Genomic DNA, 15,844 nt, shown 5'->3' with positions numbered 1-15,844 from the left:
AATAGGAACTTTTTGAGGCTCCTTCTAGACTTAATAGGTTTCACTCATCCTGAAGCAACAGACATTTATGGATGCTAACCTTGGATGGCACAAAGCTTGTCTTCATTGAAAGATAACTTTTTGTTAAGTATGTTGCAAATGACTAGATTAAGTGAGTAATGCCAGTTTGATGCCGACAACTAATTTACTTGGGTTGGTGTGGGTCGACTTGTAGACAAAAACCAATCCCTTTTGGAGTCCGGATAATACCCTCTTCTCATTTGCAAAAGTGTCACATTTGTGTCAGATTAGATGGACGAAATAGAACCTTTTGGGTAAAAACAACATATCAAGTTTGTCTTGGCGAAAGGCAGGCTAGTTGTATTGGATTTGTGCCAAATGTTATTCTTGTTTTGAACGCTCCGACTTAAGACTTGATAAGAGAGACTCATGTTAAGGGGTAAACGATCACTGAGTACTCTTCCAATTATTCCAACTTTTTTTTTTCTTTTTAATAGGGAAGGGGGGTGGGGGTGTGCATCTTCAGACATTTGCACTGTCAAATTCTAGGGCTTTGCTGGAGTGTACTGTATGCGCCATATATTTCGCGAGTCTAAATTTTCGCGAATCGGGACTTCCCGACAATTTCGCGAGTGGTTAAATTCGCGATCGTGGAGTCCTGTACTGAACGGAGAAATGTATGTACGCGTACGTCACATTCATATCGGCATTTGAGTCAATATTTTCGTGTGTTTTTAATTTTGCAAATAGCAGCTGACTCGCAAAATTTGCGAAAATAGAAACCTTATGAAATATTCGGCGTATACAGTATGTGATATTTCTGACTCTAAAATTCTTCCAGGGCCCTCAGAGTAAAATCTTGAGGGGAATACTGATTGAGTGTACCCTTTTTGCCCTTGAGTACTACTTTCAGTCCTGTCAGTTCTGAAACAATTCTGTGGGGCCTACTTATTTTTCATTTCCAGGGACTTGTTTCATTCAGTACTTGTAGTCATGGTAACTTAGTATGATTTCAGTTACCCTGGTAACATCTGAAATACTTGCAGCTGATAAGGTTGCTGTCAGCTGCAATCCTTCAGAGAAGCACTCTGAGAGCGCAGACCTCCGCCAAGCAGCACCTTATTTCTACCACTGATCTTGTTCTTCAAATGAGATCAGTGATTTCCTCTCGTGCGTATGCATGCTGAAAATCGCCCAATTTCCCAAAATAGAAGCCTTATGTTACGTCATCAGCTTCCAGCTGCGCGATACCCCGCCAGAGTATAGCATGCTCTTTATTGTGCACTTTATTGCGTGCGCAGCTTGAAATCCCAAATTTATTAACCCTACCTGCCAAAATATCGAAAATTCTTCATAAAATCCATTAAAAATCCCAGATCTCTACCAAAATTTCATGATCTGCTCCTTGTGTCATTCTCAACTCTTTCTGCAAGTTTCTTCAAAGGCTGCGTTTATCATCTTTCCCGTGTTTGAAACGGCTTTCAAAAGTCGTTTCAAAAGCCCTTTCGAAAGCCGTCTTCAAAGCCCTTTAGAAACGGCTTCCAAAATAGTTGCGTTTATCAACTCATCGCGAACACGAAAACTGGCCTTGTCACTGCACAGCTGCATTGCGTATTTTGACCCGCATGGTTCGTAACTGCAGTACAAAGCCGATTCAAAACAGCTTTGCATTTATCTTGCTTCAAAGGGCTTCTAGAAATGGGTTTCTGGAAGCCTGTTTAGGAAACCTGTTTCGGAAAGCACAAATTTGCAGTTTTCAAAAAGGTTTTCCGAATTCCATAATCAAACAGCTTTGCGTTTATCATCTCGTAAAAATTCCCTGAAAGCTGTTCGGAAAACCTGTTTCTGCTGAGAAAAAGAGTTGATAAACGCACCCAAAATCCGTTCACAGTGATTCTGTAGAGTTTTGTCTATCTGTTTGAGATGTTGCAATTATTCAGAGGCTGTATATGGAATCGTAACTTTCTGACTCTGCACAGCACTGGCTGTGTGTGCAAGTAATACATGTAACAGCTGTGTAACCCTTTCAAACCTACAAACTCATAATGCCACAAACATTGGATACAGAGATTTTGCAGATGGTATTGACAGGTTGGGCTCCATGCATGTGACTTGGCAAGAGTATTTTGCAGGCTGAACCAGCTCGACATATGCCAGTCAGAAAAGCTGTTCCATCCATCTGCCCTTCCCCCCTTGACCTTCCTACTGCTATCATTGGTTTGTTGATATCTCTCTTATCAGCTGACCTGACAGAGGTCAACAAACTCTTGACAGAGTGACTGACAACCCCTAATTCACCAGTTCTTATCTCTATGCTGGCAAAGGTCATCTCAGGTCATCTGGGGGATATCTTGCTTGTCCACACAAAGCTCTGGCTTGCATCTCACCTGTTAGATACACTCTTTGTTTTGCTCAGCAGATCAGTGGAACTCAAAAGTAGACTATTCCTCTTCAATAGTATATCCACATGAGAGTCTGATGCTAAGGCTATTTCATGAAGATACATCATCGTGAAGATTGGACATATTGAATGGGAAGGGGCTTGTTGTGATATCACAGGAGATTTCAAGCGAAACTTAGATTTACATGTACCTACAAGAGGAAGTATAATTTGAATGACAACTTCATATCTGCAGACTGTTTCCATGTAATAGAAACATTCCTATTCCTTTGATTGGAAAAAAAGGAGCTTCGCTCAACCATGTGTTCCTAATGTCGATACCTCCTAGCACTGATGTGTTGAAGATGGGTGAAAATTCTTATTTCTCCAGTATTTTTTCATGGTGATTCCTATGTAATGAATTTTGGGGTTGGCAGGTATGGCAGTGTGATTAAAGTAGCAGGTCAGTGATATACAAACATTTTGGTGGGATCCAAAGGGCTTTACAGAAGATTATCTTGGTCATGTGACTCAGATGCTTCAGCAGTATTTTTTAGCTTTTCCTTTGTATGCAAAGTCACAAAAAACATTCAAAATCACTTGAATTTGGAGACAAATACTGACTGATTTTCTCTCTAGCAAGGAAGTTTATATCAAAATGTGACATCACTAATATTTATAACAAGACAAGATGAAAGTCACAAAGGATACATTATGTATACAATGTATAATATGCCTAGGAAAGTGCAAAGGATGTTGGGTTATATACAGGATGTGGAGTTTTATACAAGCAGTGTTTCATTTTTTAGACATGACTATTGTGACTGTCCTTGGATTCTTGTGGCATACTTACAAGCCAAGTTACAATGCCAACATTCCAAGTTTCTGAACTTTGGTCTTATGTTACTTTCCTTTTCACTGACCCACCTCTTTCATTCAAACCTTTCTAATCTCGGTTAAACCTTCGAACTTTTGAGGCTATGGGGAAAACCAGCCTCAGAATCTACTGCCAGTCAAAAAAAGGTAACAGACAGGTTTACAAATAGCTTGACACTTCCAGTTGAAACAATAGAGTCCTTGAACTTGATTCATTGAATTCTGCTTCCTTTGTCTGTGGGTTAGACTTGACCAATCAGATTTGAGATCTGAATATTCTCATCTCATATCCATTACTTTTCGACTGTATCGGTGCTACGTCGCATTGATAGAGAAAGTAGGCTGGTTTGCAACCATGTCTTTTCCCCAATTATTACTTTTTTTCTGAACGTCATTCGATCTTCTGGCATGTTACTATTGTCCCATTCTGTTTTGTCTTTGTGGTATCCATCGTCAGACAGTTACGGGGATAATGATGTTCAAATGATATCTCATTTTACGTGCCTTCGCCCACACAGTGTTAAAGGAGCATTATTCCAGCACATGCATTCTCATTGTTATCGAAATGCCTATAAATACACAACAGTGATGCATGCCAGCAATGACGTCAAGCCGAGCCATCACAACATGTGTACATGTGCCAACTCACTGCATATTTCATATCAAAACTTGACACAAACCACCACCACAAAAATAAAACAAACCCACCCCTCTTTATGTTTCAGAAAAAACAAAAGTCCCATGCCAAATTTGCCAAATTATGTAGGAATGCACAGTCCTGTAACCTCAAAGGGACAAAGTATGAGTCATATGACCCCCCTGTGTGACCAATAGATGGCCCTCAAGTGGCCTCTGGTGTGTAATGATGGAAGACTTGAGCAGGGGAGTTGGTGTACATTTATGATGGTGCAGAATTTCTAGCTGTCTGCAATGGTTTGTCTGCGTCAGACAGAAAGAACTGAAATATAAAGGGGAATAGCAAATGAAATATGTCCACTATCGATAAACAGGGCGGGGCTCATTGCCTCATCCCCAGAGACTGGGGTTTCGGTATCCGTGGTTATAAGACAAACCCCGACCTGTCTGTGATGATCATGATGTTGGTGTGGGCGTTGTAGAGCAAGAAGATATGATTTGTGATAGGACAGGCTCTTGTGGGGTGACGAAAGATGATACAATGTTAACCCTGCACTCAACGATGTTTTCCAGGTTGGCCTGTTTGACACAGAGCATGCAGTGTGCATCTTTGGGTATCTAAGGTACATGAAAAAAATGTTCTAGATTCACAAAATACAAAGCATCTGTCACCACTTAACAATTGATGTCTGTCTCATTTGCTTGAAGAAATTTGCAATACCCTGTTCTTATGTAAATCTAAGCCCACATCAAAATAGCATCACCTTCCAATTTACGAGGTTGTGAGTATGAAGGGAAGAGCGTCACTCGATAGCTACCATAGTTACAGGTTCAAAACAAGTAGGTCACTGACAGCTGCATCATGTACGTGTCTGTTGGCTCTTCAGAAGGAGCTAGTGGTTTGCAGCTACATATTCCTGTTGGTTTATTTTTCAATTTGCGAATTATTTCCATATCTATAACTACAAAGTGTCACTAGTTTCTTATAGATTATGTTCGTCATCGGAGATGTAACAAGATGTACAATGTAGGACTATTGTAACTTGATAATTCAAAGAATAATAGAAATCTGTCTTCATTTGCAAGCATATCATGGTGTATATAGTTATCTTGGTGTACTTTGCTCTCATTGCATCTACAGAAATCGGTGTGCTTCAGGAGAGATGAAAAGATCTGGAATATGAAACAGCACATCATACAGTGCCCTGATGTGGTAAGAATCAGTAATTGATGATAAAGGTGACACAAACATTAAAGGTCTGCTTAAGAATGTTCAAAGAAGCAGTCTTGTAACTGGATTACTTTTCTGTGTTTTGTATACCTTGGTACTCAGGTATAACTTTGACATTTTTGCAAAAAAAAAAAAAGTTTCTGTTGATTAATTGTAGATTTTCATTCCTTTTATACCTTACACTTTCACATCCACACAATTGCAATAAACTATGCTATATTCTGTATGTTGCCCTGTTATTCACTGGTGCTTCATTTCTTTTTTTAATCAGGAAATAGATCAACAATGAATGATTAATCATTATTCAACACAAGCCACCAAGCTCTATCACATCAAAAAAAAAATAAGTTTCTTAAAATACGTAAATATTGCAATTTTTCAGTTGATAGCATTTTCATGCTCAGTTGAATTATTCCAATTTGGTAGAGGAAATCTGTACCAGTTCAGTGTAAATTTAGCAGTTTGACAAGAATTATGACATAAATACGAGTTTGTAGTGAGTCACAAAATGTTTCCTTCACTACTCATTCAGCCACATTATTTATTAACAAGTTGATCTGCCTCAACCATAACTGTGGTTATCAGCCACAAATGACTTTATGACACATTGCATATAAATGGTGTTGACTGGTTCTGGTACAAAAGTGATACTAAATGAATTTTCTCTCTGTCTCATTTCTTTTTCACCCCTTGATCAACAGGAGCTCAGTGACAACAGGAACTATGGTTTCTACCTGCTACCCCAGAACAACAAGGCAGGAAAATTCCTGGACGAGGAGAGACTACTAAGCGACTATCCATTAGATCCAAAAAGAGCATATCTAGAGGTATGGATTAACACAGCAAGGGAGGGAAAGATATGTGCTTTAATTTTTTTATATGTGTAATTCACAGAACCTTAGCCTTGTTTTTCGTAGTTTATACCTTTTTCCTCTTTGTCAGATTGACTGAGAAATATTGCAATTGTAGACTTGTAGGCTTAGAAAGGTTCAAGAGCTGTTAGTAATTGTGGAAATTGAAAATTCAAGGAACTATGATGGGACTAGTCAGTGGTGATCAATGGCAAATAGTTTTAACAATGTCAAGGGCCCGATTTAAATATTTGATTACTCGACTGTAAAGAATTTTGTCCAGAGCCATGACAGCGAAGTTTCTGAAAACTGTTTGTTGATATTAAGTCCATTGTTTGAAACAAGCACAAAATAGGCGTACTTTGCACTTGTGCGTACTAGCCGGAGTTCATTATTGGGCGTCTGTACATGGATTCAATGTGTAGTACGAATTAGTGCTGTTAAAATTTACATAATCCATGACATAGATTTATACCACCTTTGTGAATTTCGGCCATGACATCTTCCTCCCTCTTTTCTCCGAACCAAGTTCCGCTACAAGAAGAGAGTTTACCGGCAGCTGAACATTGATGTGCATCAGCTGAAGAAGTACCACACCAAGTCCAACCTTAAGCAGTTCATGGACCACGTGAGGAACCGGCACATAGAGAAGATCAACAAGATGGTGGACAAGGGCCTGGACCCAAACTTCCACGAAGAGACAACAGGAGGTGAGCTTTGGGTAGACGAGTAGTCGTCTCGAGCCGACTTGTTCCGTGCGGCTCATTTTGAGTCTGATCCCGATCAGGTTGAAAGTGACTGCAAAATTAGTTTGCTGTTTGTCCCATCCATTTGTATTTCTGCTGGAGATTACCTCTCTAAAGTCTTTCCTGTAGTTTAAGTAATCCTCCCCCTCCCCTCTTTCCATGGTGCATTCAGATACTAAGTACTTCCCAAACCCTCTGAAAACATCCCCTGCAATACTTGCTTTATATTCTCCATTTCTTCCCATTTAAAACATGATGCAATCTTGCTTCTGTTTCTCTGTTCTGTTATCTCTGCTGTTTATCTTACATTACATCAGCTCTTTCAATGCTTATTAATATATGCCTCTCCCCTGAATATTTGTGGAAACAGTATGTTGTGAGTCTCTTTTTTTTTCTTTAGTAATCATTCTCGAATGCCCATGAGTATTAGCCAGCATACGATAATGAAAAGTGCTTAGTTCACCTGTAACCATATCTTGTGCATTCTGAAGAGTCCTTATCTCTGATTCAGAGACAATCTTTCCCCTGTATCTTCTCTCATTTGTATCTGCCATGGAGGTTTAACACTAATACATCAGATCCTGCTCCCTTCCCTCTGGTCTCCTTACCCCTCAAATTCTTCTTCATACTCCGCCCCCCCCCCCTTTCACTCCTCCATTTCTTGATGTCTGTCATCCTTGTAATCAAGGAGAGAGGTCATGTTACAGACATTGGACCAGACTTTGAAACAAAACTCTCCTGATAACGTCTTTAAAGCTAACTACAAGTGTATACATGTAAGGGAAAGTGTACACTGTATCTTGAGAAAAAAAAAAAAGAATGTCTAACCCAAAACCATTATAGCAAGAGCACAAAGCAATTGAAGGAAAAGTGAGGGAAAGTGGACAATTTTTCTTTTAAAGTTTTACCAAATGGGATTTGTTAAAGGCATTTTAGATGAAATGCAGCCGACACTGGAAAAGTTGTCATGAGCTGAAACCAATGTCACTGTAAGGATGATCTTCACTTATCTAATAGTTTCTCTGAGTCTGTTCTTTTTCCCAGTATTTTTTTTTTGTTTGGGGGGGGGGAGAGTTGTAAATTTTTGTGACAAATTTTTCAGTCATAAATTGTCAAGGAAATTGAGTCTTAATGCACAAAGCAAATGTCTTTGTACAAATCAAAGAAGAATCACAAATCTGCCATTTTTGCATGAAAGGAGTTGATATAATATGTGAGTCTGTCTTCACAAAGTCAAGGTCACACTGCTTGAAACATTTCATGATAGTGCATGATATCATTCATAAACTTGTATTACTTATCTGTGTCATTCTTTCTTTTTTCTCAGAAGTTAATTTACAAATGGAGTGGCAGTTCACCCACAAATAATGCAATGCTGAAATATATATTTCATACTGGATTGGCCAGGTGGGCTTCTGTACCACTTTAAGTCAAATAATGTTGTCAGCTTTGCAGTTCATGAAATGTTCACTACTCCCAGAAGCATGACTCTTTGCAATACTGCAAACTCATGAAAAGTTTGAATCTGATATGGTCAACTGATACTTGGCACTCCTCAGAGAGAAAGTCCCCGTTTAGAACCGTGGCGATGGAGCTGCCGTACCGTCATCTCTCGCGTGTGCCCTATGACGCAGCCGACACGCCTGCCAGTCATGGTGGCTTTTCTTTAGGGGCTTTGATCCTGTGGTGCGATCTCATGACTCGCGTTGGGGCTATTTCATTTTTTTTTTCTTTTTGCTTGCTCCCTCTCTCTCTCTCTCTCTATTCTCCTGCTATATTCCAAAGACTGAGGGAAATGAGGTTGGGGGTGGGGGAGGGAAGCAGTGCTGCAGGGGATATGAACATTAGTTGAGACGAACTTTACCTCAATTTATGTCCTCATCATCATGAAGCAAAATTAAAGAAAGAATTTTAGAAGATTGAAGAGTGGTAGGTTCTCTTTGATAATTCACGGTGTAACGTCATACTTTGGACCACTCCCAGGAACTGGCGCACGTCATGATCACATGCAGAAGAAAAAAAAATGCTGCCCGAGAAAGTTTTGCGAAAAGGAAGAGAGGAGGAGGATATGTTGTTACCATGGCAATGAAACAAATTATGGCAGACTAAACCTCTTCTTGCTTCTGAGGCAATCTGTGCACTCAGAAGCATTTCTTGATGAACCAAATTTGTGCATGTGACCTTCTTGTCAGTAGTTAACATGTCTAAACTGCATATTTCATAAAATGAACGAAGAGCATCAAAATTTATATGGATCCATGGCCAAAATCAATGTACATGTAGTTTATAAATCTATTTTTGAAAAAGAATATTTGATAATTTGAGAAGTGTAATATTGGTGCTTTAGAAAGCAAAGCTGCACAGCATTCAGATCAACCCAAGTGCTTATAGCATCCAGTTCATTTAATTCACTGATGACTCCTCTTTAGCTCTTGCATGAATACAGTCTATTAATAAGCATGCAGTAAAACAAAAACAAAGCCAGCAGGTTTCTAAGAAAAACAAAATGTGTCTATATAGATACTAAAAGGAAGTTACAGGCACTAAATTCTGTCCTGGGGCTTTCCTCATGAATGGCACAGATAAGTGCCATGTTTGTGACTTTCACAGGAACTGACTTTGCGTAAGCAAATGGATGCGGAGATATCAAATAATCGTGACTCTTCACCATTTCCTGTTATCTTTTGGGTCAGGAAGCTTCCTGAATTGATGGTGATTGACACTTCACTTTCAGACATCTTCCTTAACTTACTGTGCAATATTTTAATGATTCAGGGCTATATTTTGTTATGTTTCACTCTTGTTGTGCCTCAGGGGTTTTGTCAATCTGTGTCAGGAATTAAAATGTTTTACCCAATGGTAGAGCTGCCAAGTCTCCCTGATTCAAGTCTCTCTGAAAATGTCAAAATCTGTTCATGTCTAAATAAGAGAATATTAAAATCTCCCTTATTTGGAAATTATTTTGCCCATTGAAATGCATGTAATATACAGATATCTCCCTGATTGCTGTGTGGAATCTCCCTGACTTGGATGTGGGAATGTTGGCAGACCTGCAATGGTTTACCCAGATGTCACAGTGTGAAAAAAAAAAATGCAGTTTTTTGACCTTGATAGGTACTGAAGAAATGATATGAATACTGTTTGATACTCTGTTCACTTTTGCTGTTGGCTCTTCTGAAAGTTAGTTTGGTTGTATTAAATAAAAGAAAGAGATTATTAATGCAGATTGTTATCAGTTGTCACCCTTTGTACTTTTGAAGATTGCAACTGTTGATGTACAATTTTCACAGTCATCTCAGAAAAAAATGGTATAAGTGAGACAAAAACATGTAATCTGCCCTAAAAGCAGCTTTTACCAGATTTTTATGTGAAAAAAAAAAATCAGAAATTATTGTAATTATGAATTATCATGAGTGATATTGCAGGGCTTGGCAATAATGGAGGCCCGGGGTCACTAAAAATTTATCAGTTGGACCACCAAATTTCCAAAAAGGCTATCTTTTGGTGGCCTAATAGGGCCTTTAAAATTCTAAATGGGTTGTTAAGTTTCCTTTTATTTTGGGCAACTACATTTATTTTTCGGGCCAACAGAGAAAAAAATAGTGTCGAGCCCTGGATATTGTATAATTCAACTCCTTGCTGATTGCATTTGTGTCCTGTTGTGGACATTCTTAGAATTCTTTGAATGCTCAAGGGTATGTTTTGCATTTTCCCCCGTGGTATCCTTTTCAGAGACCCCGCTGACAGTCGCCGTCACCATGGATCGATCAGAGGATGTTATCAAGACGTTAGTCAATGGTGGCGCCCACCTGGACTTCAGAAATCGACAGGGTTTCACGCCGGTCCACCGTACCGTCCAGAAGGGGAACATCCAAGCACTAGATGTAAGTCTGTGCCTGAGGATAGCCCCTGCCTCATTCAAAACAGTTTTGATGGAGTTGGCATTTTTTTTTTTTTTCAGTGAAAATGAGACTACCCTTGAATAAGACACACTTGTAGAACAAGAGGTGCCATGGGTAGTACTGCAGCTATTAAAAGAAAAAATGTTCAAGCAAGAATTGTCCAGCACAAATTATGTGCAAAAATGAAGAAGCTGTCTTTATTACAAGTGCTGATTTGGGGAATATTTATGGATAGTGCTAAATGGTTGCAGTTACATCATGTCATATGAAATCAAATTTGTGTGCTTCAGGTAACTTGCTGTAAATGGGTTTTCAAGTCTACCAATATGAAAAAGTAGTTTTTGTCACTATATTTCATCACTAAAAAGTATTTTACCATGACCATGGAGATCTATGTAATAAAGGTGCTGGTCTCCAAAACACTAAAGCAGTTTCAGATCTGATCTTTAGCTACCAGACTGTTTCAGAGGTTTTGGGGGTTTTTTTCCCCCCTCGACTCTGAACAAATTCTTCACTCATCACATACACATACATGCTGGAATCAGAGAAACCAAATCTCACATAATTGATTGATGTTCAGCAGGAAAGTGGTTTGTTTACAGTAGAATGTGCAACTTTCCTGCTGTCTGGCTTTCTCTCAATTTCTTGTCCAAGCTTCTGGTGATTGTTTATAAATACAGCTGAGATGGGTACTTAAAGGGACATTCCAGACGATTTTCATACTGTCACATCATATAGTACATAAATCGACAACTCCATGTACAGATTTGTGGAATTTATTGTGGTTCTTGAGCAGAGAAACAATACTTTGAAAAACTTTAAACAAATTACACTGAACAAGGATGATGACATAGGAGGTTCACATATTTTAGAAATGTAGCAGTGCAATTCTATTACAATACTGCTTGCTTGCGAGTTCACCTGTGTATAATCTATGCATGCCTTCTTCTTTTGTTCTTCTTCCTTGAGCCCCAACTCATGCATTCTTATGGTGACTCTGCCATGTCATCATCCTTGTTCATTGCAATTTGTTCTAAATTGTGAAAACATTTTAATTCTTCATCCCAATTATCACAAATTCTGAAACTCTGTACTCAGTATAACTAATTTATAGTTGTTTAAATGTAAAAATCTGAAAATCATCTGGAGGTCTCCTTTAAAAGTGACAAGAAAAGAAATCTGGCTTGTTCATTTGTCTGTGCAGGATCTTTAGTGTCTCCTGTGGTGTTCTTGAGTGCCTTTTGTCAGAAACAAACAAAAAAAGAAGAAGAAAAAAAAAAACTAGACCGAATAGTTGACAGTTTCCACAGATGACATGACAATAGAATGTGTAAACTTCACATCTGTCTTGAAGAGATATCACTACATGTGAGCAGTTTGTGAAAAAGGAGAGGAAAAAAGAAAACACTTTTGTTTTGGAAATGCAGAACTGAGTTAAGTGACATTTGCCCTTGTTTTACAACATCTTATACACAGTCTAGATTTCAGATTTACAGCCAACATTTTTCTTTTATTGATTGTTTCCGTATTTTTATATCCTATCAAAGTAGACCTCCAGTGACGTGATAAGATGCAGGCGCACAGTCTGAACGGGACGGCTTTATCCGCTTTCATATAAATCTATGTTGATGAATCAAAGCAGCCTCACTGACTTAATAGTCTGCAAAGGGAGGGTTTCTGAGTGGCACATTTTTGTGATAACCTTGAGGATCAGGTGTATCACTGATTCATGTTAAAAGCTTATTACACCGTAACCCTGAAAGCATCAGCCTTCGTGATTAGTGCGAAGTACAATACATCCAAGAGCTCATGGAAGAATAATTAGGATGTGAGAGAAAGAAACATATAATTGTGGTATAGAGACAGAGAAGGTGAGAGATAGAGATGGATAGATCAGAGTGGTAGAGAATGGGAGATGGAGAGATAGAGAAATAGATGAAAAAGGATATTGTGAAGGGACTGAGCAAGGGCCAAAAGTTTTCAGTTGTGGCTGTCATTTGCAGGTGTGCTAATAGATATTGCTCATTCCAATATACTTAAAACTGAAATTTGTGTACAAACACATAGATATCAATGTGTTACCAAGTACATACAGTTGTAGAAGGATACTCCCTAATAATAAGTGCATATTATGTATGCTATAGTACTCCGTAATAATTAGTGCATATTAAGATACTTAACAAGTGTGAAATGTGCTGTATAAAACTAGCTATTATTAGTGTTATTCCCCTAATGAAAAAAAAGAACAAAGAAACAAAATATACAGAGCAGGAGAGCTAAGCAGAACCACTGAGCAAATGTGCCCCCACCCCCCCCCCCAAAAAAAAAAAAAAAGCTATTAGACAATCCCTTCAGTCAGTGGTAGATGACTACATGTTATGTCAGTGGTGGCAACTAATATTCTATTTATGTTATCCCCTCTTTGCGCTATTACTTTCATGCTCGTTTCCATTGTATTATTTTGAACATGCCAGATGTGCCATTGAAAGTAACAAAAGGGATGGGTTGTATTGTGTGCTCTTGATGAGCTATGGAGAGTACATTGTACCTTTCAAATGCAATAGCCACATAGAACTCATTTGTGGATTCATCATTTAAAGTCTGTGATCTATATTTAGAATCTGCCACGGATTCACCAAGTTCATTACACTAGACAATTTTTGTGTTCATGACACTACATATGCAACATGTGCAGATGTCATGTTCATTTTTTTTTTAAATCTCAGTGAATGGAAAAGACAAATTTGAGGACTAAAGAGGCTTTATTAGAAACACATTGTTTGCTGCCCTTTGCCATAGGTTTCATGAATGTTGCTGTACGTTTTGAATCTGGCTTTTTGTTGTTGGCAAATTGGTTGATTTTTAAAGTGCTCTGTGAAAATCAAAATGTGATTTTGTTTGTATTAATCTGGACGCAGTTTATCCTAAACTGTCATTGACTGCCATCTAAAGGCAAAGTGTGGTAGACTAATTTTCATAAATGTAAGACTCACATCTTAAATGAGGATGAAGACAGTGTGAAGGGGGCTTAGTCAATGTGCAGTCAGACCCTAATAATCTTCTTCATAATTTTCCCTCCTATAATCTCTTTCTCTTTGTGTATGTTCGTAGATTCTCCTGAAGCAAAAATTCACAGACATGTTTATGTATAAGTGTGTAAGTGAGAATTAGTTGGTAGGAAACTGGTGCAGTGAAATGCGATGACTTGGTGGTGTTGCGCCCTCTCTTGACTCCTTCACCATCTCATGCTCCATCACTTCTCTTCCGTTAATCACAAATAGATTCTCCTGGACCTGGGGGCGTCGCCAAACTCCAAGGACGATCGCGGTCACTCGCCCCTGTACTACAGCATCATCCAGGACTCGGAGCCGCACATCACAGAGCTGCTGCTGAAGGACTGTGCTGAGGTCACGCAGGTGGACAGCCAGGGCTGGAGCATTATTCACTATGTGAGTAGCTTGGGGAGTAGCTTGGAAGTAGCTCCGCATGTTTGGATGGATAGGGGAATACAAGGCGTTCGTTTCCGTGACGCTTGTGAAATTTTCTGGGATAACTCTTTGCAAAATGTCAACCTTTTTTCTTCTTCTTTTTTTTTTCTAAATATCACATTTGGAGGCCAAAATTGAAACAATAAATACATGTGTCATTAGCCACTTCACTCAGAATAATTCTTTACAGATTCCTTTACTAAATACTTGCTGTGACAGTAACCATGAGCTTTACAATCCACTGGTCAGCAGAAGTCATAATCCTATAATCCCCACCAAAGAATAATTGTAATCCATGAGATTATAAGGAATTATGATCGCTAATTGTCCCAGGGACTAAGTGAGGGGGACACCTGTTGCCTCAGTCATCCGCTTTGCTCCAGTTTTGGCAGGGAGCAGCTCCCCCCTGTATTCACAGGTGGGGACTGTATTCCATCCATGGTATACCTCTCTTCGATTGCCCGCCCTCTGTTGTTTGAAAGTGGCCATGGATTGGAGGTCATTGACTCCTGCTCTTTCTTGGATGCAGGTTCAAGTGTTCTTGGCTCACTTCTCGCATGTGATAATAGAGCTGGTCTAGACTTGTACGAGGCAGCTGTTACTATGTGATAATAGCTGATTGGTGTCCTAACCCTGTAGGGTTCACAATTAAGAAGGGTTGCATTACTCTGGTCACAAGATGTAAGGTGTAACCGTATTGTTTGTTTTTGGAATATTCTGATTGATTGGCTGCTTATCTTTTGTTGACCTCAAATATTTATCCTTCTTTCAGAAGTTTGCAAAGGAATCTTTTCTTTTCTGTCTTCTACCATGCAAAGCAGGGCCCCCTTTTAAATCAGTTTTTTTAACTGAAAGGACTACCCTGTAGAAATAAAACGGAATGAATGAATGAATAAATAAATGAAATAAATATGAGAATGATACATTCTAAAGAGATATCACCCCTTTTGTGCACGAGAGGGTTGTATCAGTGTGTGCATTTCTTTCTTTTTTTTTAGGCATGTCGCTATGGGCGGGTCCGTGCTCTAAAGCTCCTCCTCCTCTATGGCTCCAACATCTCATTGGTCAATGAGGCAGGAAACACGCCCCTCCACGTCAGTGCCCTGTACAATCAGGAAGCCTGTGCCCTGATGCTGCTGGACAGAGGGGCCGACAGGGGTGCCAAAAATAAGGCCAATCAGACGCCGTTCCAGGTATTCCAGTCCTCCAATCTCCTTCCAGCTGATTTTAGTATTGGTTGGTAAATGATCAATGTCGTAAGCAGGTAGTATAATTTGAAATGGTTTCCCTAGTGATATGAAAGATACAAACTCATGTTATACTTTTCACAAAGCAATGTGAAAATATCTTTTAGGGAATTACGTTTGAGTGATTCCACATAAAAACTTGTAAAAATGTATGTGAAATATTACTTACGTAAGTATTGCAAATATGCTTCAAAATGGAAACTTAATAAATCTGTATTATAATTATTTTGTTAAAGGACTAGCCTCGATGAGCCTGCTCGCTAGTACTGATTCTTTGCTAGTACTGATTCTTTTTACTTTTGTGTATTTTGTGATATGTTTGTTAACAATATTGTTTGGTATTTTGGTGATTTCATTATATTACATTTCGTTTCATTGTACATATTTCATATCAAATGATTACGTTTCAGAATCTTCATAACTCTCCCAAATATAAATCAAAAGCATTATGTGTGAAGAAATCTTCAGAGACATATATTGTAGATTA

The 15,844-nt window shown here is 38.8% G+C and overlaps 1 protein-coding gene across 1 annotated transcript in view; it reads left to right on the top strand.

The window, feature by feature from the left end:
- The window catches only part of LOC139725372 (uncharacterized), a 66,108-nt gene that overhangs the window by 13,952 nt on the left and 36,312 nt on the right, over window positions 1–15,844 (top strand). Inside the window, exons 3-8 of the mRNA XM_071636456.1 lie at window positions 5,034–5,105; window positions 5,825–5,950; window positions 6,504–6,684; window positions 10,453–10,604; window positions 13,904–14,071; window positions 15,109–15,303. Of these exons, the coding sequence (XP_071492557.1) occupies window positions 5,034–5,105; window positions 5,825–5,950; window positions 6,504–6,684; window positions 10,453–10,604; window positions 13,904–14,071; window positions 15,109–15,303 (894 nt within the window). The remainder of the gene's footprint in view (window positions 1–5,033; window positions 5,106–5,824; window positions 5,951–6,503; window positions 6,685–10,452; window positions 10,605–13,903; window positions 14,072–15,108; window positions 15,304–15,844) is intronic.

Source organism: Diadema antillarum, unplaced genomic scaffold, assembly GCF_040938485.1.
Source record: "Diadema antillarum isolate AM-2024a unplaced genomic scaffold, OU_Dant_1.0 seq00000035_RagTag, whole genome shotgun sequence".
NCBI lineage: Eukaryota > Metazoa > Echinodermata > Echinoidea > Diadematoida > Diadematidae > Diadema > Diadema antillarum.
This window is presented reverse-complemented; position numbering and strand designations above follow the sequence as displayed.